The sequence below is a fragment of the Lycorma delicatula genome, chromosome 2 (assembly GCF_047948215.1).
Source record: "Lycorma delicatula isolate Av1 chromosome 2, ASM4794821v1, whole genome shotgun sequence".
NCBI classification, from domain to species: domain Eukaryota; kingdom Metazoa; phylum Arthropoda; class Insecta; order Hemiptera; family Fulgoridae; genus Lycorma; species Lycorma delicatula.
In genome coordinates this window covers 20,145,235-20,165,648 of record NC_134456.1, presented here as the reverse complement: position 1 = coordinate 20,165,648, position 20,414 = coordinate 20,145,235, and the positions used below count along the sequence as shown (strand labels likewise).

Genomic DNA, 20,414 nt, shown 5'->3' with positions numbered 1-20,414 from the left:
AACATCACAAAAGAAGCGTTCCAGGACTGTTTCTAAAAGTGGAAACACCGTTGGCATAAGTAACATCTAAATAAAATACATTTTGTTTTATGTTGTCTACATATTTTTTAGACTATTTTTATGGTACTACCTGTTACAATTTTCAGCAATATATCTAACATATACACTATGTACTATGAAATGACATGACAAGCTCTGAATAATCTCTAGAAACAATATCTCTGAGGGATAATTGCTATGAATAAAAACATTACTGATATTAAACAGTTACATAACGTATGATAAAAATTAAAACTTTTATTGACTGAAAATTCATACGGTAGGATTGAGTCCATTCAACTGTAACAGTGTTTTATTACTGTGTTACAGAAAACTGAATAGTTCGGTTGAACCGAGAATATATTAATTGTGCTTTTTCTTTAACATTATCTTCAGTTACAACATTCCGACAATTTTTTATTATTTCCACAACTTCAGGATGTTCCAAGTAATTAATATTCGTACCAGCAATAAGTTTGGTTATTATTCCACGCATCATATTAATACTACGAATTTTCTTCCTTTGTCTGAAAATTACAATTAAGTATAAAAAATTAGTTTGCAAATGATATTAAAAGAAATTAATAAGAGTTAATTTCTACGAATTATAAAGCATAAGAATAATTTTTCATCATATCAAAGTTCATTTGGAGCATTTGCTTGACAATATTTGTTGATCAAGATACACAGTTGGCAAAAAATTAAGAATATGAATTCTTTAAAACCAAGAAAAATAATAAATTCTCGTTAATATAACTCCTGTAAGCTTAAATCCTCCTTAAACTGCTGCTACCTACTACTAGAAAAAGATCAAGTTTTCATCAAACTTTGACTAAAATATAAATAATTAAAATTTTGATTCTATATGTATCAGTAATATTAAGAAAAATGAAAAATCTAAAAAAATTCTAACTTTTAGATTTATAAAACACTTATATTTCTGGTCTAATTTTACTATGAGATATTATTTCAAGCAATAAAACTAATTTTCATACCTAATGGCTGAATTTTGCCATCACTGGGATGTACAAATTTTTAAAACTAACGGTTTCTGAAGACAATAAAACTACAAAAGAAAAAAAAATGTACAAAAAAATTCACCAAATCTTTTAAATGAAAACAGCTGAATTTATAAATTTTGTCTTTGACTGCACATTTTTCTTTAGAAAAGGTTTCAGAAAAAAAATGTTATCAAGTCAACAACAAAGTCTACAAAAGACTTTTTTTTTGAAGTTCTTGAAGTTTCTAACATTTCAATAACTAAGGAATTTGGGAAATAAAATGTACTTCATACTGCTGTGGCAAACAAAAAAAAATACCCAAAAAACAAATACTGGCAATTAGTAACAGATCAATCTATACTTTCTCTTTTGGACTGGTGGTAGTTTTAGGAAAAAGTACCTTATCTATAAGAAGAACAAAAGGTATCTTTTCTCTGTTTAGATATAACATGAAATAAAAAAAAAGGAAATATGGATCAAGGAATTCAGATGTGTAATTCCATACATATTTATTTTCATTATAAAAATAATTCTGGGTCAAATCTTAAGATTTAAATACAGACATTATTAAAATTACTTCATTTACCTTTCTTTGATTACCATCAGTCCTTCATTTTCCTCTTTGTGTTTTTCTTCACGCAATTTCTCTTTATACAATCTAAATTTTTCAAGCTCAAAAACATGTTTATTTGTACCAACCAAGTACTTTTCAATTTCTTCTTGATTACTTTTACAAGTGTCTTGGAATGTAATACATGAATTTGAAATCTCAGTCATGCAATTTAAAATCTTCCTATAGGGCAAAAAAGTTATTTAATGATCACACTTGAGTTTATGTCAAAAGCATTTGTTTTTATATATAAAGCATTAGCATACTTTTACTTCTTGTGATTAATCAAAAAAGTTGCCAAATAACGCCTGTTATTTGTCAACTGACAAATAAACCAAACAAACACATGTAACCTGACAAATACAACCATTTGTCAGCATGTAAAATAAAAAAATAAAAAAAATAATATATGGTACATTTAAAAATAGAATATAGAATAGAAAATAGAACTCAAACTGCAGTTATTTGCGGTTACCTTTAATACTGTTAATACTAGTGCCACTATTAGTTGTATATATTATTACTTTTGTCTGTTGTCAGTTGTAAATTATTCTCGCTTCAGTGCACTATCGTTTTGTTCTTTGTGGTTGTTTTCTGAAATGTTTAATTCAATCAAAAATGGTTAGCTAGAGTGAAAGCTTTTGTGTTCTCAAGCCTTTCAAGAAATGTGTCAAATATTTTTGAAAACATTTCTGAATGCCAGCAAACTGGTTAAAAAATGTCATACAATGGGAGTCAGTTTTAAGCACAAAACAAAATAGGCAACCTTCCTAGGACTCAATTTATAGCCAATATTCAAAGAAAAATTTCTGGATATCAGAAATTATCGCAAAATCAGAATACAAATTATCGCAAAAAAGTAGTGAAATATACTCATCATAATTAAGTTTTATATTTAAATTATATTGTGTAATAACTTCAGAAAATGGACAAATTGAGACATCTTAATTATTGCAACTGGCTCTTAATTATTGCAAAAATATGGTTGATGGACAGATAGACCAGATGCTATATTTCATGTCAGATGAGGCATGGTTTCATTTGTCAGAGTATGTTAATTCACACAACATCGGTATTGGATGCCTGAAAATCCTTACCATATGTTAAAGAAATTACAATACTAATAACATTACGCAACAAAGAAAAACAATAAAACATTTCAATCTGGTAAGAAGTTCATGTGAACATGATTTTCACTTTTAAAAATACCAGCACCAAATAATTAAACAATCAAAGGAAGTTATTAATTCTTTAAAGATTGCACAGCAAAAGGGTATTTAGGGATTTTTTCTCAATAAAATATATACAATAAACCTCATCTAAGGCCCTCAAAATATAACCCCTTATGTTACATAGAACAATATAATTACATTAAACACATAAAAGGTTTTTGATCAACAACTTAAAATTCAAAAGTATTGTTTATCTAATTTAATCTGTATCACAGAAACACACAGTCAGTACATAAACGTGTAGTGAATCATTAAACAAAAATAAGCAGATTACCTAGTGTCAAATTAATTCATCATTCATCATTAGCTCTTATTCTGCAAATATAATGAAAATTCTCTTTGGTTGCAGATAATTTATTTTTCAGGGGTAAAAAACCTAAGTTTTTTGTCCCCGACGGCTTTTTTTTTAATAGTTAAAAAAAAATTATAAATGGAATTATATAAAAAAATAATTAAATTACAAAACTAAACAGTTAATTAACAACTATATTGTGAGTATGTATACGCATAAATATACATAATATATGAGGGTTGAATCAAATTTAAACAGTAATTTAGCTATTCTGCGCAGCAAGCTGGATGGCAGAGTGGGGGTTTAATGTTCCGTGAATTTGAGAGGGGGAACAAGCTTGGTTAGCTCCTCCACCCTGTTCTGTCATCAGTACAGCCATGTTGATGATATTACTATATATGTTGCATCTCTTTCAACAGCCATGGCAGAGAGACTACTACAGAACACTGTAACTCACCTTGAAGCTTGGTCCAAGGTTTCACATTTTCATCTGAGAAGACAAGATGTGTAGTTTTTTCTCGCCTGCAGGACCCCTTTATTCTGCAAATTTTTCTCAGTGGAGAGCTAATTGCTATCCCTTTTTCTATCAGATTTTTAGGCCTATTTTTTGTAGCCACCTTAAGAGTAAAACACATCAAAGAATTGAAAATGAAGGGTTCCAGACTTTTAGATATGCTGCGGGTCCTTAGCAATACCGATTGGGGTGCAGATTGCTCGTGTATGTTGTGTTTTTACTATTCCTTGGTTTGTTGCCGTTTGGATTATGATTGTGTCACCTACTCTTCAGTGCATAATACTGTGCTTAAGATGCTAGATCCTATACATCATGCTTTTCTTCTGTGCTACAGGTACCTTTAGATCAAGCCCTGTCATGAGCATCCTTGTCAAATGCAGTGAGCCATCACTTTGGGATAGACAGAATCAGGTATCAGCATCTTATTTTAGCCACCTTAAGGGACAGCCAAATCACCTATGTCAAATTTTGACACAGTTCTTGGAAATACTTACTTTTGCAGGTATGAGGACTGTCCATGTTCTACTGCACCTGTTGGTATTCATACCCGATGTTTGCTGGAGCTTATGAATGTGGCCGCACCTTCTATTTTTCCTATTTATCCATGTTCAGTCTATTTATCCTCCGTAGACAATCACCCACATACATTTTATGTTTGACCTCGTGAAATACAATAAAGAATCAACACCACCTATTTTGTTTCACCATATTCTTTTCAAGGCAAACCCAAACGCAGTGGTATACACAGATGGGTAGAAACAGAATGATACTGTTGGCTGCACATTTTTTGTTAATGGCTGAACCTATATGTTTGGTCTACCTGGTATTACGAGTGTCTTTACTGCTGAATTGTACGCTATAAATAAGGCTTTGAATATCATTAATCCAAAGTACAGTTGTATACTTATTTGTAGCGATTCATATGTTCTACTGCACCTGTTGGTATTCATACCCGATGTTTGCTGGAGCTTATGAATGTGGCCGCACCTTCTATTTTTCCTATTTATCCTCCGTAGACAATCACCCACATACATTTTATGTTTGACCTCGTGAAATACAATAAAGAATCAACACCACCTATTTTGTTTCACCATATTCTTTTCAAGGCAAACCCAAACGCAGTGGTATACACAGATGGGTAGAAACAGAATGATACTGTTGGCTGCACATTTTTTGTTAATGGCTGAACCTATATGTTTGGTCTACCTGGTATTACGAGTGTCTTTACTGCTGAATTGTACGCTATAAATAAGGCTTTGAATATCATTAATCCAAAGTACAGTTGTATACTTATTTGTAGCGATTCATATAGTGCTCTCCAAGCCTTAGAAAATCTTCATTCCAGACATCCTATTGTTACCAACATCTACAATGCAATCGCTGAGTTGAACCATCGCAACACACAAGTGATTTTCTTCTGGATCCCTAGCCATATGGGAATTCCGGGTAATGAATGAACGTGCAGATTCTGCTACTAAAGAGGCATATAGTCAACCATCCTTAACTTCTCGTGTTACTGCATCCAACTTTGTTAACTGTGTAAAACTAACTCTTTGCGCAAGGTGGCAAGATAACTAGACGGCTATGGTAGATACCAAACTACAGTACATTAAAGGTTCTGTGTTGTCATGGATCTCCTCACACAGGAAAGTTCATCGTGAAGTCGTCCTCTGCTAATTGCAGATAGAACATATGAGAGCTACTCACGAGTATCTGATGTCAGCAGTAAAGGCACCAGTATGCATGTGATGCAACTGCTGCTTGACTGTGCGCTACATTCTTGTGGAATGCATACGATATGCAGCCTTGCGTCGTAAGTTTAAATTGCCCGGGAATTTTCGTTAAATCCTGGGCAATAATAAAAAAGTTTTAGACCAGGTGTTTTTATTTCTGCAGGGGGCTAATATTTTACACATTTTTTAATATTGTTTTTTTTTGTCTGTCTTCTTTTTTTTTAATATTTTAGTCTGTTTTGATTTTGTTTAAATCTCTCCTTAAGATTAAATTTTTTTATACTATTTTTTGAGTTTATATTACATGTTTTGTTTTCTGGGCATTTCTTTTAAATTTTTAATTGCAAATTTTGTTTTTTTTTTATATAGTTTTTAAAACACTTCCGTTGTGTTCAGGCGATGATAACGCTGCAGCATTTTTTGTCCAGAAAAAAAATACAGCCATAAATGAACAAGAGCGAAAAAGAGCCTAATAGGCTCCAATACAAAACCTAAAAGTGAAAAAAAACTACAGCCATAAGTTATATGTTATCTGTTGCACAACATATAATCTAGTACTAGTTTTAACTAGTGAAGGTGTTAAACCCGCAGAAATTTTAATTTGTTTATAGGTCCAAGAACAAAGTGTACACATGGGCCAGACAATTTAAGGACGAGGAAGTGTAGAAAATGAAAGTCATGATTGATGCTCAAGTCAAGTCTCACAACTGACATCTATGCCATTCAATGGCTTATTGAAGATGATTCATTGTAGAAGAAATCAATCAGAAGTGGGTAACAGCTATGGGAATGTTCAATCCATTATCACTGATCATCTTGGCTTTAGAAAAATTAGTGCTTGATGGGTTCCGAGGTGGTTGACTGAAAATCAAAAACAGGACAAGTTGGAGATCTGCGAGACTTCTGAATTGTTTTCAACAAGAGGGGACTTTTTTTGAGGTGCACTGTCACATGTGATGAGGCATAGGTCCATCATTACACTCCGGAGTGAAAAATGGCAAGTAAGGAGTGGTGAAGGAAGGATGAAGGCTGCACAGTGAAGGTCAAAACCTGTCTGTCAACTGGAAAAGTTCTTGCAATGATTTTTTTTGACTCAAGGGGAGTTTTATTCATTGATTTTCAACATAATCAATGAACTGTGAATGTGGCTTATTATTACCAGCTGCTAGTCAACAAAAGCTACCTTACCTACCAAATCAAAAGACGGAGTATGCCCATCAGAGACGTCATCCTTCTCCATGACGCCAGGCCACACACCACATTTTTGACAAGGGATAAATTGAAAAAATGCAATGAGAAACCCTTGACCACCCTCCCTACAATCATTATTTGTTTCCCTGTAACTATATTTTGACAGCACCCTTTAAAAAAATCACTTGGAGGGGAACAATTTGAAATAAATGAAAACATCGAGAAATGCATGCACAATTAGTTGACGACCCATCCTCAAATTTTTTATGATCAAGGAACATTCAAGATTCAAGCTTCCAAATTGTTGGCAAAAGTGTGTAGAAACTATATAAAGAAATGATGAAAGTATGAATCGGGTATATTATTAATGAATAAATTTATAAATAAAAATTACCATTTGATTCACCCTTGTAGAGAATAATACTAATAACGAATAATTACAGACTGTTCATATTTTTTTTAGTTGATTTTTTCCTGGGCGAAAAACGCTTCAGCGTTATCATCACCCAAACACAATGTATTTGCTTTATAAAACTAAATTTTAAAAATTCACAATTAAAAATTAATAAAAAGATCTGGAAAACAAAACATGAAATATAAATACAAAACCTAATAGAACAAAAAATTACTTAATTACTAATAGAACAAAATAAAAACTTTAAGAAGAAAGTTAAAACAAATTCAAAATAAACAAAAATATTAAAAACAAAGACAAAACAAAAAACTTTAAATGAAAACTTAGAACTATATAAATATAAAGACTGTTCAATTTATAAAAACTTCAGAGCAACAGTTTGATTGATATAGCAGTCGAAAATTTGATCTGAAGTATACAGGTTTCAGAATAATCACCTCATCTTAAAAATAGTAATTATGGCTGGTTAACTGTCCTTTGTACTGGTAAAAAAGTATTTTGCATGATTCTTAGCATTACCTGACGAACATCACAAGGAGGTGACCATACTTTTTATGTTTTTAGTCAAGGCAAGAGTAGCCAGTCACGTTTGAGTAACAATGGTAAGGGCTGCATTTGTTAAGCCATCACACCATCACATCTTTTCTTGAAACCAAGAGATATCAAAAAAGATAAAGGAAAACTTTAGAAAATATAATTTAAAATTCTGCAAGTGATCTTCAAATTCAATTTAACCAATGGTTTGGCCATCGTAAAGTTGAATGTCTTGAGTCTTCCCTGCATGGTTTGCATGGACAGAAATGTAGAAAGCTGTAAATGACACTGTAATAAAATAGCTACACAGGGATATCACAAGGACATGTTAGAGAAACTCTTAAGATGTCAATAACTACAGAGGAATTTCTCTACTACCAGTGACATACAAGATCCTGTCCAAAGCTGATAAGAAAAAAAACTAGATCCACAAATAGGCGAATAACAAAGCTGGTTTAGAAAAGGCAGGTCATACCTGCCATTTAATTAATCCACAAAGAAACCCTAACAGTTACTTAGTCTATTAAAAATTTGTAGATAGCACAATCAAAAATGTTTTAGTGTTCATTGTTAGATATCAATGACTCAACATACAAGACAAATCCTTTTCAACATCCTTGGAGAATTTGGAGTAGACAACAAACTAATTAATTTCAAAAAGCAAACTAACAGAAATGAAATCTAAAATAAAGTTTAAAAAGGAACTAAGAAATGTTCAGCAGTAAGACGAGAAGAATTATTACCCATTTTGATTAATGCAGAATTAGAACAACGATCTCCAAACTTTTTGATCATGTACCCCTAAGATGTGTGTGAGTATGTATGTATGTGTGTGTGTGTGTGTGTGTGTGTGTGTGTGTGTGTGTGTGTGTGTAGTCAAAAAAAAATTATTTTTTAAACAATATACATACATTTAAGTTAAATTACAAATTTTGAATTAGATTTAATGTGAGCAATTTATTTGTTTAGTAATATCTGAAAAATCTGGTTTAGCTCTGACTTAATGCAATTCTAACCAATTCTAGCTCTAATTTAAGTTCTAACTCTAATTTATTTCTGTATTTGGTTTTAATTGTTGTCACTGCAGAAAACACTACATACAGGTATATCAAATCAAATGGTAAGATTGCAATCGTTGCTTTACTTACTAAGTCTGGATATTCAGTTTTCAATTCCATTCACCAATTATGAAGAGATTTTCCTTTAAATTCAGACTGTAATGTTGTTCTTCCTCTCATGTCAATTAACTGTTCTTGAACTGGGATCGAAAGAGTACCTATTTTTACATTTTCAGCAAATAGGTTCATGAGCCATTGAAACTCTGTTTTAATACTAGGAAGATCTGTAAATACGAGGGTTATTTTTTTTCAAGGTCCGATCGGTCAAGAAATTAAAACCGCAGTGAAAATAAAAATATTTTTTATTTGTAACAAGTACTTACATAGTTACGCTATTTCTCTACATAATTGCCACTCCGATTTAGACATTTGTCGTAGTGTGGTACCAACTTTCCAATACCCTCGTCATAGAACGGAGCCGCCTGTGTTCAGTTATGTTTCTACACTGGTCTGCAACTCGATGTCTGTGCCAAAATGTTGTCCTCCTAGCCAGTGTTTCATGTGAGCAAATTGGTGAAAATCGGATGGGGCCAATTCCGGGCTGTATGATGGGTGAATAAGAATAAGCGGAGAGGAATGTTGTCATCAGGCATTGTCTTTCTCCATGACAATCCTCAGCCGCAAACTGCAGCAGTAACAAAGAAGCTCCTGCAGCGTTTTCATTGGGAACTATTTGATCACCCACCATACAGCCCGTTACAGTAAAAAAAAGTTAAATCAAATTTAATTTTTTTTTACTTAACTTAGATTTAAATCATAAATCTAATGATTAACAATATACATATTAATTCACATCCACTTTTTTAAAAATCAACAACAAATATATTCTGTCATAGTATACTGTATGCATAAAATGTAAGAAAAATAAATCATATACAATATCAGGAATTTATTTGCTAGCATCTTTGAAATATATTATTTTTAAAAAATTCTTTAGTAAAATACATTATTAATACTTTATCAGTAAGTATTATGAATATCTATCTTTCTCATTTTTGATGCAAGACACAATATGGAAATTGTTACCTTCAATCATTAAAATTTTTATTTTGCATAGAAACAGGTGCTTGTAGAGTTATGTTTCAATTTCTTGCCATATGAGATGTACAGTAATTCCCTAAGTAATGTAAATAATTTGAAAAAAAAAAGAAGAGTAATGAGAACTATTTTACCTAAGAATTTTAATCAACTTTTATTTGTTAAATAAATATAGTACTTGGAAATCAAAAAAAAAAAACTTGAAAGAAAATCTGTTAAAATAGTAAGTTACACTTCCCAACACCTACACAGGCTAACATCTTGAAAAAAGAAATACTTTCAATCACTGTTAAAATATCACTTATTCCTCGAAGAGACAAACTGAGCATACTATCAACAGCCACTTATTGTCACTGAAAAAACAGGCAAACTTTGATCTCTTATCTTTGTCCAAAAGAAAAATGTGTAATTCATCTTTCAGTTCAACAACTCTTTTTAGTACTTTCCCATGAGATAACCAACTAATTTCTGTATGGTACAGGAGACTTTCGTGGCTTCTGCCATTTCATTACATATCAAAAATATTCTGTTGTTAAAGGTTCTTGTTTTTACAAAATTAGCTATCCTGATAACATCCTGCAGCACATGATGTATTTCTGGCTCCAATTTCTTTGCTGCAATAGCTTGCCAATGGATAATAGTGTAGAAATTTCATGTGGGGTGCTATTTTAATTACCTTTGCCTTGAATTCTTTATTCTTCCAGTTAAAGCAGCTGCTCTGCCACTGGTTACACTTGCACAGTTTCCCCATAAAATCTTTTTTGTAACAAAGGTATTAATTATTTACTATAGAAAAGATGTCTTTTTAAGTGGCTCACAAAAAGTAGTTTGCACAATTCATTATTAAAAAAAAATCCAATAAATACCATTAACTGTGCAAAGCTGGTGACATCTGTGCTTTCATCTAGTTATATAGCAAATTTTCCACACTGAGTAATTTGTCTTAATAATTGTTTTTTAAATTATCAGCAATAATTTCTATATGCTTAGCAATGGTAGTTGCTGACATGGGAATACATTTTAGTTTCTCAGCATATTTTTCCTGCTGAATTATTTGCAACATTTTTATTGCAGCAGGAAGAACAAATGTTTCACCAATGGTGTGTGGCTTTTTATCTTTTGCTATTAATAAAGAAATCTCAAAAGAGGCTTCTAAACATTTATCATTAATTGTAACAAATGTTTTTAAAATGACTAGCTTGACTATTTCATGCTTTAAAACGTTAAAAAAAAATGCAGTGGTTTGTGTTAATGTTCAGGATGTTTAGTTTTTAAATGCCTTATTAATATTGATGGCTTTACACAAACATTAGATAGCATCACATAACATAATATACACATAAGTCAAGATTCATTGGCGACTACCTTTGATGTAAACCCAAATTTTAATTAGTCTGCTTGATAATTTCAAACTTTCTGGTACAATTTTTTATACATGCCACATCATTATTTTTATCTCTGGGCATGACTGCACTAATCAACGTGAACAATTATCAATATCAACACTATTACTTATTTGTTACACAGCAAAAGTAGAAGCATTATCAGAATAATTTTCAACCAGGAGTTTCTTTGCAGGCAATTTTTCAATCATTTATACATTTTATAAAATCAATAGCATTTAAGAGTCAAAGTCAACTAATTACAGTTACTATAATACACCACACTACTATCTATATTAGTTCTGTATAAAAATTCTCTCAATGATGACAGAAAAGTCATCTTCTATCTGACTGACAATGTCACTCTTTTAAACATAATGGTCACAATTATGCTCTGAGAAAAATTCACCTTTCGGGTCAGAATAAGCTTGTGAGAGGCTAGGGAGACAGGTTCAGCAATTCAAAGTTTTATGGAACTACTATTCTTTGGTTTAAACTTTGCCTGATAGACACAGAGCCCTCTTTAACTGGGAGAAGGCAAGATACCTTATTCTTAGTCTTCTTTCTGTAATTAAACAGATGTAACAATGGTTTTTCCAACATTTGTTGTTTTTGTTATATCTATGACATTAGCCTGTTGTAAAGGATCATTTTGTAAAACTGTAGTTCAAATAAACAATCTATTTTTTTTATGTATGAAAATACAAGAAGTTGATATTCTGAATAAAAATATAGTGAATTTATGACAAAGAAATTAAAAGCAGTAATAAATCTATAATATGCCACATACAGCCATTTTCATGTAACAACATGACTGATCAATTTCCTGTTATTGTGTGTCTGCCTCCTCACCATCATCATCAGCTATTCTAAACAAAAAATTAAGTTCAGTACTTTTTTTACAATTGTGATGAGTATTTGCGCTGTTTGTTTGACAACTTCATTCATTTAACTATTTTAATATTTATTATACCTTTTTTATGCACTTATATTTTCCAAGTAACTATACTTATATTTTACAAGTCTATTTCAGATTAAATTCCAATGGCATTAAGCAGCTGTGTTAATATGTCCAAATCTTTTTGTTATATTTGTAGAAACTTTACTGTCAGAAAACAAAAGAAACAATACAAAATTCATAAAAAAAGTATACTCTGCATATTATGGTGTGAAATTAGGAGACCAAGACAAGTCTTGGGCTCCTCATGTTTGTTCAATGTGTTGAAGAGATTTTTTCTGATTCAGAGAGTCTATGGCTTGGAGAGATCCAACCAATTATAGCACTGATTTTACTTTTGTTCATGTATAGTACAGGGATTAAGTTTATAAAACAGAAAATACTTTTTTACCCAAACTTTCAATCAGCAATATATCCAATACCTCATGGACCAGAAATATCTGTTCCTTCACCACCAGAGAAATTAGATGACATATGTGATCTGGATAATAAGCTGAATGATGAAAAGGATCATTATAATCTTGGAAATGAACCAAAACCTTTTGAGCAATCGAAATTAAATAATTTCATGAGGGACTTAAATCATCCTAAGAACTCCACTGAAAACTTTTAGGCTCAAGGTTGAAGTACGGAAAAAATCTGTTAGCTCCTGGCACCCCTCTTTACTGGTTCAGGAACAGAGAAAAAGACTTTGTTTAATTTTTTTTTTTCAAGATGCATTAGTTTACTGTAATGATGTACCTGGACTTTGGAAAAATTCCACATTGTCTACAAGGTTTCTGAATGGAGACTGGTCATTGATTTGTTAAAAAGGAGTCTTAAGGCATATCTTCTGCAAAATGGAAATAAGTATGTTTCTTTAAAGTGAGGCACTTTGTTCATTAGAAAGTATTACAAAAATGTTAAGTTACTTTTAATTACACTTCACTGTAAGGATCAAGGTTAGACAATTTGGGGCAATTTAAAGGTAGGTTCTTTGTTACTTGGGCAACAACAAAGTTGTTATACCAAATATCCATGTTTTTTTTTTTGTGGGAGTGGGATAGTTGTGATAGAAAGCAGTACTGTAATAAAAAAGAATGACCTCCAAAACAAACCTTAAAAAAATGGTGGTATGATATCATTGAAGAAAAATTGCCATGCCAAGCAAAGTTTTGCTTCATCCATTACTTATTAAACTACTATTAATGAAGCAATTTGTAAAGGCATTAAAAAAAGATGGAGCATGTTTCAAGAATCTTTGCAGTCAGTTTCCAGGTTTATCAGAAATAAATATAAAGGAGGGTGTTTTTGTTGGGTCGGATATAAGAAAGCTTATGAAAGATGAAGTATTTGATTCTAAAATGGAGGAAGCAGAAAAATATAGGTGAAAAGCCTTTCAGGATATTTACAAAGTTTCTTAGCTACAAAAAAAAAATGGAAGATTATAAAATTTTGACACAATATGTTAGAAAAATTCAAAAATTTAGGCTGTAAAATGAGCCTGAAGGTGCATTTTTAGATTTTGCACAGACTTTTTTCCTGAAAATCTTGGTGCAATAAGTGAGAAGCAGGGGAAGAAATTCCACCAAGACTTGAAAGAGGAGATACCAAAGGAGATGGAACGTAAGCATTATAGATGACTGTTGTTGGATGTTAAATAAGGAAAAACCATCAAAAGGACAATTTGTAAGGACACAAATAGTATTTTACTGTGTGTTTTCATAGTTTTAATGATATTGGTAAATTATTTTTCATATCACTTGAAAATAAATTCTAAATTTAATTACAAATTGTTTTTTATATTTAAGAAAATATTTTGAACCCTTTTAGTGAAAAATCATAACATGATGGAGAAAAATTGAGTTACACTATCATATTAGGATTTAGCGCCCAAACATATATAAGAATCAACTATCAAATTAAAAACAACTTTTTGATTGTTAAAAAATGCAGGCCTCTGATATTAATCTACATATTAAGTTGATATGAACACCCATTCATCTCTTATAAAAGCCTTCTTCATGCCCATCAAATTTATTGAGATTCTTTAAAATGCACTCATATTTATATCTGACATGGTATAAGGGACCTGCCACACTGGAAAAAAACCATATGATGATTATGTAAAATGTGAAGTAGATTTTACATGTTCTACCTATTCAATAGATATATATCTACATTCTAAAGCACTATGGCCTGCCATAAGGACTGAGAGCTTAGTTTTAAGCATAAGACAGTTTCCCCAACTGGTGAATAGAAGAATGACCATAAGTATGATGGTTTGTTGCAAGCAATGAGCAATCTGAATTAATCATCGACAGGAATTACAAACATTTGTAAGCAAATGTAAGTGTCAGCCATTTGTAAATAAATTGACAATTCACATAGAAATTTGCAAACCTTTAAGAAGCAGATAATGATGCAAATAGAGATAAAAATATTCCCAAAAAGAGCATCAGCCTTTTTAGTACATTTGAGAATGTTAACTGATGATGGTTGATATGGTCTAAATAAAAAACTCTGTTACTTATTTTAGACCTGGGCATCAAGCAGATGAAAGTAATGGAAAAATACTGCCGTTATGTTCTATGTAAATACTTTCCTAATTACTTTTGTTCCAAAGAACATTTTTTTCTTTCTTATTATGAGTAGATCAATAGGATGGCCTCCTCTTGGGTAAAATTGTCCCCCAGATGGATCTTTGAGTGGGGACTATCCAGGAGCAGGTCATCAGAAAGTCTGACAATATACTTTCATCAGAAAGTGAAAGTTTAAATAAAATTGGAAGGCTGGAGAATTTAAACCAAAAAAGAGATAGTTTAAAACATATACAAAAGGAATCAGTGAGGTGAAATCAAAAAATTAACAAGATTTGGTCAGTCCAATCTAAGCAATGTATACATAAAATAAGAAAGTTTTCCACAAAGTTTAAATTTTTAGGCTAGTGATAGAACTACAGAAATGAAGCAGACAACTCTCAATTTTGTGGGTGAATATAGTGGAGGTAGAAAGACACTGGTTACTATTGCTAGACATAAATCATTACCATGATGATATTCCAAGGTTTCCACTGCTCACAGAACTGTGGAGAAAATATTAACATAACACCTGTTATGGATGAAGAAAACATCTAAAGTTGTCCAAAAAAGGATACATCATTGTAAAAGGTAGGACTGTAAGTTTATCAGCTCATTCCCTCTTGGACACAGTCATCCTATCCAAGTTCACACTATCTACAGTATGTAAATAGTAACTCCATACTCCCACTTTTTCAAATCTTAATCTTATTTATAATTTATTAGGTAAAATAAAAGTGAGACTCAGGTCAGCCAGAGTGGACTAAACAAATTAATATTAAATTCATACAATTTAGTGAATGTTTACTAACTACAAAAATTGTTAATACATAAAATAATAAAACTCAACAACTAATACACTACCTTTCTTTCTGAGGCCCATCTTTAATAGGAGGTCTGGGTATTGGAAAAGAATTATTCATGGATGATGTAATATTCTGTCTAACTACATCCCATAAAATTCGAGTTTGTACGCCTCTCAAAAAGATAATTTCTAAAATATTATTAAGTCCTAACTGCAAATAAATGTCATCTAGTGAATCATCAAAGTCTCTTTCTATCACAGTACTTATATTCCCAGCAGTAAGAGATCTTGATGCACCAGAACTCGCTGAAAAATACAGAATTCAGTATATTATGTAGTTAAATAATGAATATTTAGACGTAGAATAGAGAAAAAAGAAAGATATCATAAAATAAAACAAATGTAACAAAATCAAACATCTCACTTCATGAGTGCTAATAATATATTATTATAAGAAAGCACAAATCCTTGAAATAACTTAAATTATAAAGAACAATATTAAATGTATTTGATACTAGAGACCTGCAAATGGTTTTAAAAAATATTTCCAGATGGTATTATACACTACAAAATTAAATTTAATGAAGTTTAAATTCCGATTTGTTACATTAAGCTTAATAATGCAATAAAAAATTATTCTAAACTTACCTTTGTGATATAACATTGAAGTAAGTATATAAAATAGAGTTTAGAATCATTTTTGATTCAGGATTATTAAAAGAAAAAAAATAATTTAGTTATTCTGAAATCTGCCAGTTTTTCCAAACTTATATTTTAAGATAACAACAAAATAAATAAAATCCATACAAACATAATGTATGTAAGGAAATGCTTAAGTTAAACAAGCATACAGAAAATCAGATCAATTTAATTAATATTATTTAAAACTCATCAAAATAGTTTATGCGATAATTTTATAAAAATCTGACGTACTTTTTCAAAAACCTCTGGGTATATTTAAAAAATTAAACTTAAAAATTTAACTTATAAATTTTACAGATACCTTATAGCTTTTAGCTGTAAGGAGTTATAGCTCTTAGAATCCCTTAAGTAACTCACTTTTTTCTAGCTTAAAAGGTTTTTTTATTCTTAGATATGCAAGAAAGAAGAAATATGAAAAGAATTAAAAAATCTGCTAAAATTTTCATCAAAGCTAAAATTATTTTCCTAACTTAATTTACAACAATAACAAGGTTATCAAGGAATTTTCTTTTTTAGCCTCTTTATACATGTAAAAGAGTTCCTTTACTCAAGAATTTATTTTCACTAACTGAAAACATTTCTGTAATTTAGCAGATCTCAAGGACTATAAGTCTGTGCAAAATGCCAAAAAAATAAGAGTAAGAAAGTTGTAAAATTATAATTTATGCAAGTGGAAAAGGCACATTAACAAGTAATTTTATACGTCATGTGTGACAGAAATAGCATGTTAATATTGTTAACAGATTATTTATTACCAGATTGGAATTATTTAAAAGAATCAACATTAAAAATACTACATATCTGAATAATTAAAGTAAAATTTACTGGGAATTTTTGAACATGTCCTTATTTAAAAAATTATTTAGAAATGTTTCAAATGAAACAAGTCCATGCACATATATAAAATATCAATTTACCTTACTACTTTATCTTTATTAAAAGTTAAGCTTATATCATTGGGTTAAGTTTTACTTTACAATTAACTAGATTATGAAGGCTAATAAATATTTTTTTTTAAATTATAGAAATTGTATTACGTATAATTGAATTATATGTAATTCAGCTTTAGCCTACAGTCACTTCAAGCATGAATGAATAAGAACATTTTTTCACCTGTCTGCAGAAAATGCTATATAAGCATCAAAGGGACATTCCAAACAAACAATAACTAATTGTAGTAAAACCTATTTTATGGAGACTAAAGTGGGCTGGCTGAACCTTTTTTTTCCTGTTTATCCTGCAGAACCACCATAAGGTTCCTCAAAGGATGAAATGTATGAATGTAAATGAAGTGTAGTACACACTCTCAGGTGGACCATTCATGAGATTTGTGGTTAAATGAAACCCAACCACCAAAGAACACCGGTATCCATGATCTAGTATTTATAAGTCCTATAAAGTAATCCTTTACTAGGATTTGAACCTTAGAACTCTAGACTTTGAAATCAGCTGACTTAGGATAACGAGTACACCTTTAGATCAACCCGGTGAGTTTATAAGACAAATAGTAAATGGCAACTGTAGCTAGTTGTACATAGCAGGTGTAGGTCATATTTTGTTCTGGGAAGTTAAATAAGGAGAATTTAATTATATGTCGTAAGCCATTCTGTTTCTTCTGACCAACATTCGTTTTGGCAAAGACTTTTATTTATAGTAACATTTTGTTTATCTCCATTCTGTTAAAATTAATTTTGCTTTATCCAAACTAGATCTACAAACATTTTTCTACATAGAACATATTTACATAATTTATGTTACTGCAAAAACTTTTACTGTGAATATTCAGCAAATATTTGGAACCCAATTTTATATGAATTACATATGTGCAATGGTATAATTTTTAAAGAAATTTTTGATTGAGATTTGGCAGTTGAAGAGAAATTGATCAGGAGGAAGTAGACAGAAGAGCAAAAGAACATTAATAATATAATTGGGTGAATTAAAATTAATCTACAGTTTTTCAACAGCAATCTGTAAAAAAAACTCCAGTCTATACTGACATGCAAATCCTATTGCAGTTGGACCAGAAAGTGTACAATGTAGGATAGAATATGTTGATCACCATAGAGGAACACACATCTCAGGAATGGTCGACCTGAGACTGTAAAGACTACATTTCTTTTACATATCACCCTCATTCATCCTCTTAAGTAATACTGTATGGTGGTTCTGGAGGCTAAACAGAAAACGGGTTGCTACTTTCTAACTAGTTTGAACATATTTTCATGGATGAGACTGCTGAGCCGAGTGAACAGAGAAGGAGGCTCTTACAGCTTATACTACTAATTTACACAGCAAATTTCTGATAATTTTGAACTGATGATCAGTACTCAGAGATCTTGTTCAATTTTCCCATCCTTCTATGCAGTCTTTGGTATTTTCACTTTCACTTACCAAAATAACTGTATCTTTTATAACTTAGAGTTCCCCATGAATCTATAAATGTTACTTATATTCTTGCATAATATACTTTGATATAACTGTTTTGTTCCAAAACAAATTCATTCTCCTGGCTTAATAGCAATAAGTACTTAGCCAAAAATACTGTTCGCTCTTATCAATAGAATGCTTTTGAGAGTATTCGTTTTACATAATTTCCCCAAAAAATAAATAAGGTATCAACTGAATAATTTCAGGTTTACTCAAGCTACAGAATAAAGCATGTATAAGAGCTAAGTTCTATGAAAGGCACTCTAATTTTATGGAATGATTAAATTAAAAAAATGAATAAAAAAAAATGATGTGGTCTTTTTTACAGAAAAAGAGACAAAAAGGCAATAGAAATGGAATTTTATCAGTAATATTTATGTGAAATTATTTTATTATAGCAGCAGCTCGTTCTCAGATTCAAAATAGTTCTCAAAAGGTTCATAAAAAAAAATTACTATTAATTATTCTCTTGTTAGGACATAAACAGACAATAATGGTTCATAGCCTACGAGGTACAACCAACTTTTTTTTTGTTTTTTTTTATACGATTAGTGCAAATAGAACAATATTTTAGTATGATGCTAAGTTTCATTAAAATCACCTCAATGATTTATGAGTTACAAGTAAACATACATAAAAATGCTTAAATATTAGTCAACAGAGCGTCTGAGCACTTTAAAATGCAAAATTATTTAAAAAAACTCACAACATAAGATATCGAGATTTAAAAGTAAGCAGCTATTTTTAATCTGTAGTAAATCATTGCACTAATAACTCAACTTTCATCAAACACAGCTTCCTGCTTATTATTTGATAGAAACTACCGTATACATTTTTAATTATTTTAAATGTAAACGTGACTGAATATGAATATTGTAATTTTAAATCCCACGAATAAGTAAATGCACTAATAACAATCATACTTACGATCGCATTTTGCACGCATGAATGAAATCCTGTTTTTCATAAGTGATAAAAATTTGTCAATAAGCTTCAGGCGATCCTCAACTGTTAAAGAATTTTGTAAAATACTAGCGTTTTGGCTGGAATTTTCATTATCAGCTTCTAATGAAAATGAAACAAGAGAATCAGAATTTCTATTTGCCATACTGTATAAAATACACAACTATTACACTATTAAATACACTTTATCAAACTGGTGTAAAAAATTAAATTAATAAATGCTCGAAGTATTACACTAATAGAGGTTCTTTTCAAAATTATCTTGACATGACAGGAAACTACACATATATAACCTAACTCAACTCTAATAGTTTATTTCCCGCCTTTATAAATGATAATTGCCATAACGCGAATGAAGTCGCCATCAGGCAACAAACAGCTGTAACCAAAAATATATTAACACAGGCTTCATAAAAATATTTTTATAAAATAAATAAGGCTTAATGTATAAAAAAAACGGAGAAATTTCTCTAAAAATTGACAAAGTTTACGAGAAAATTATTGTTTATTTAACTAAAATTAATGTTAGCATTACCAGTATTCACGATAAGTATTCAAATCCTTTACAAGGATTTGAACTTTAAATCCTAGTAAAGGATTTGAACCTTACAAATCTCGACATCGAAATCAGCTGATTTGTGATGACGAGTTCACCACTTGATTAACCCAGTGAATTAACTTCAAAGGTCTGCTAACGTAGATGATCACCAAAGTCTGATGGCGAGGTGTCTGCGAATTGTAACGTGGAATATAAATGACATTTTGAACAGAAAATAAGAATCAAAGGTGTTTATCCTGAATAAGCGGTTTCGATGTTATTCTTGTTTCTGTTACACATCTCACAGAGTGCAACTATTTCAGTACTCGCGGCTATTCCGTATTCTTGACCAATCATCCAA

The 20,414-nt window shown here is 30.8% G+C and overlaps 1 protein-coding gene across 3 annotated transcripts; it reads right to left on the bottom strand.

The window, feature by feature from the left end:
* Positions 1-277: 277 nt before the first annotated feature.
* On the bottom strand, positions 278-20,164 carry LOC142320536 (uncharacterized). Of its 3 annotated transcripts, none has more exons than XM_075358437.1 (5): positions 20,051-20,164; positions 19,480-19,617; positions 15,480-15,726; positions 1,627-1,833; positions 278-566 (listed from the first exon to the last, which is right to left on the bottom strand). In XM_075358437.1, the coding sequence occupies exons 2-5, from the start codon at positions 19,517-19,519 to the stop codon at positions 356-358; spliced, it is 705 nt and encodes a 234-aa protein (XP_075214552.1). In that variant the 5' UTR covers positions 19,520-19,617; positions 20,051-20,164; the 3' UTR covers positions 278-355. The 3 variants fall into 3 exon arrangements, with proteins under 3 accessions (XP_075214552.1, XP_075214551.1, XP_075214550.1); XM_075358436.1 differs by having other exon boundaries at positions 19,480-19,894; positions 20,051-20,134; XM_075358435.1 differs by lacking the exon at positions 20,051-20,164 and having other exon boundaries at positions 19,480-19,963.
* Positions 20,165-20,414: the final 250 nt, after the last annotated feature.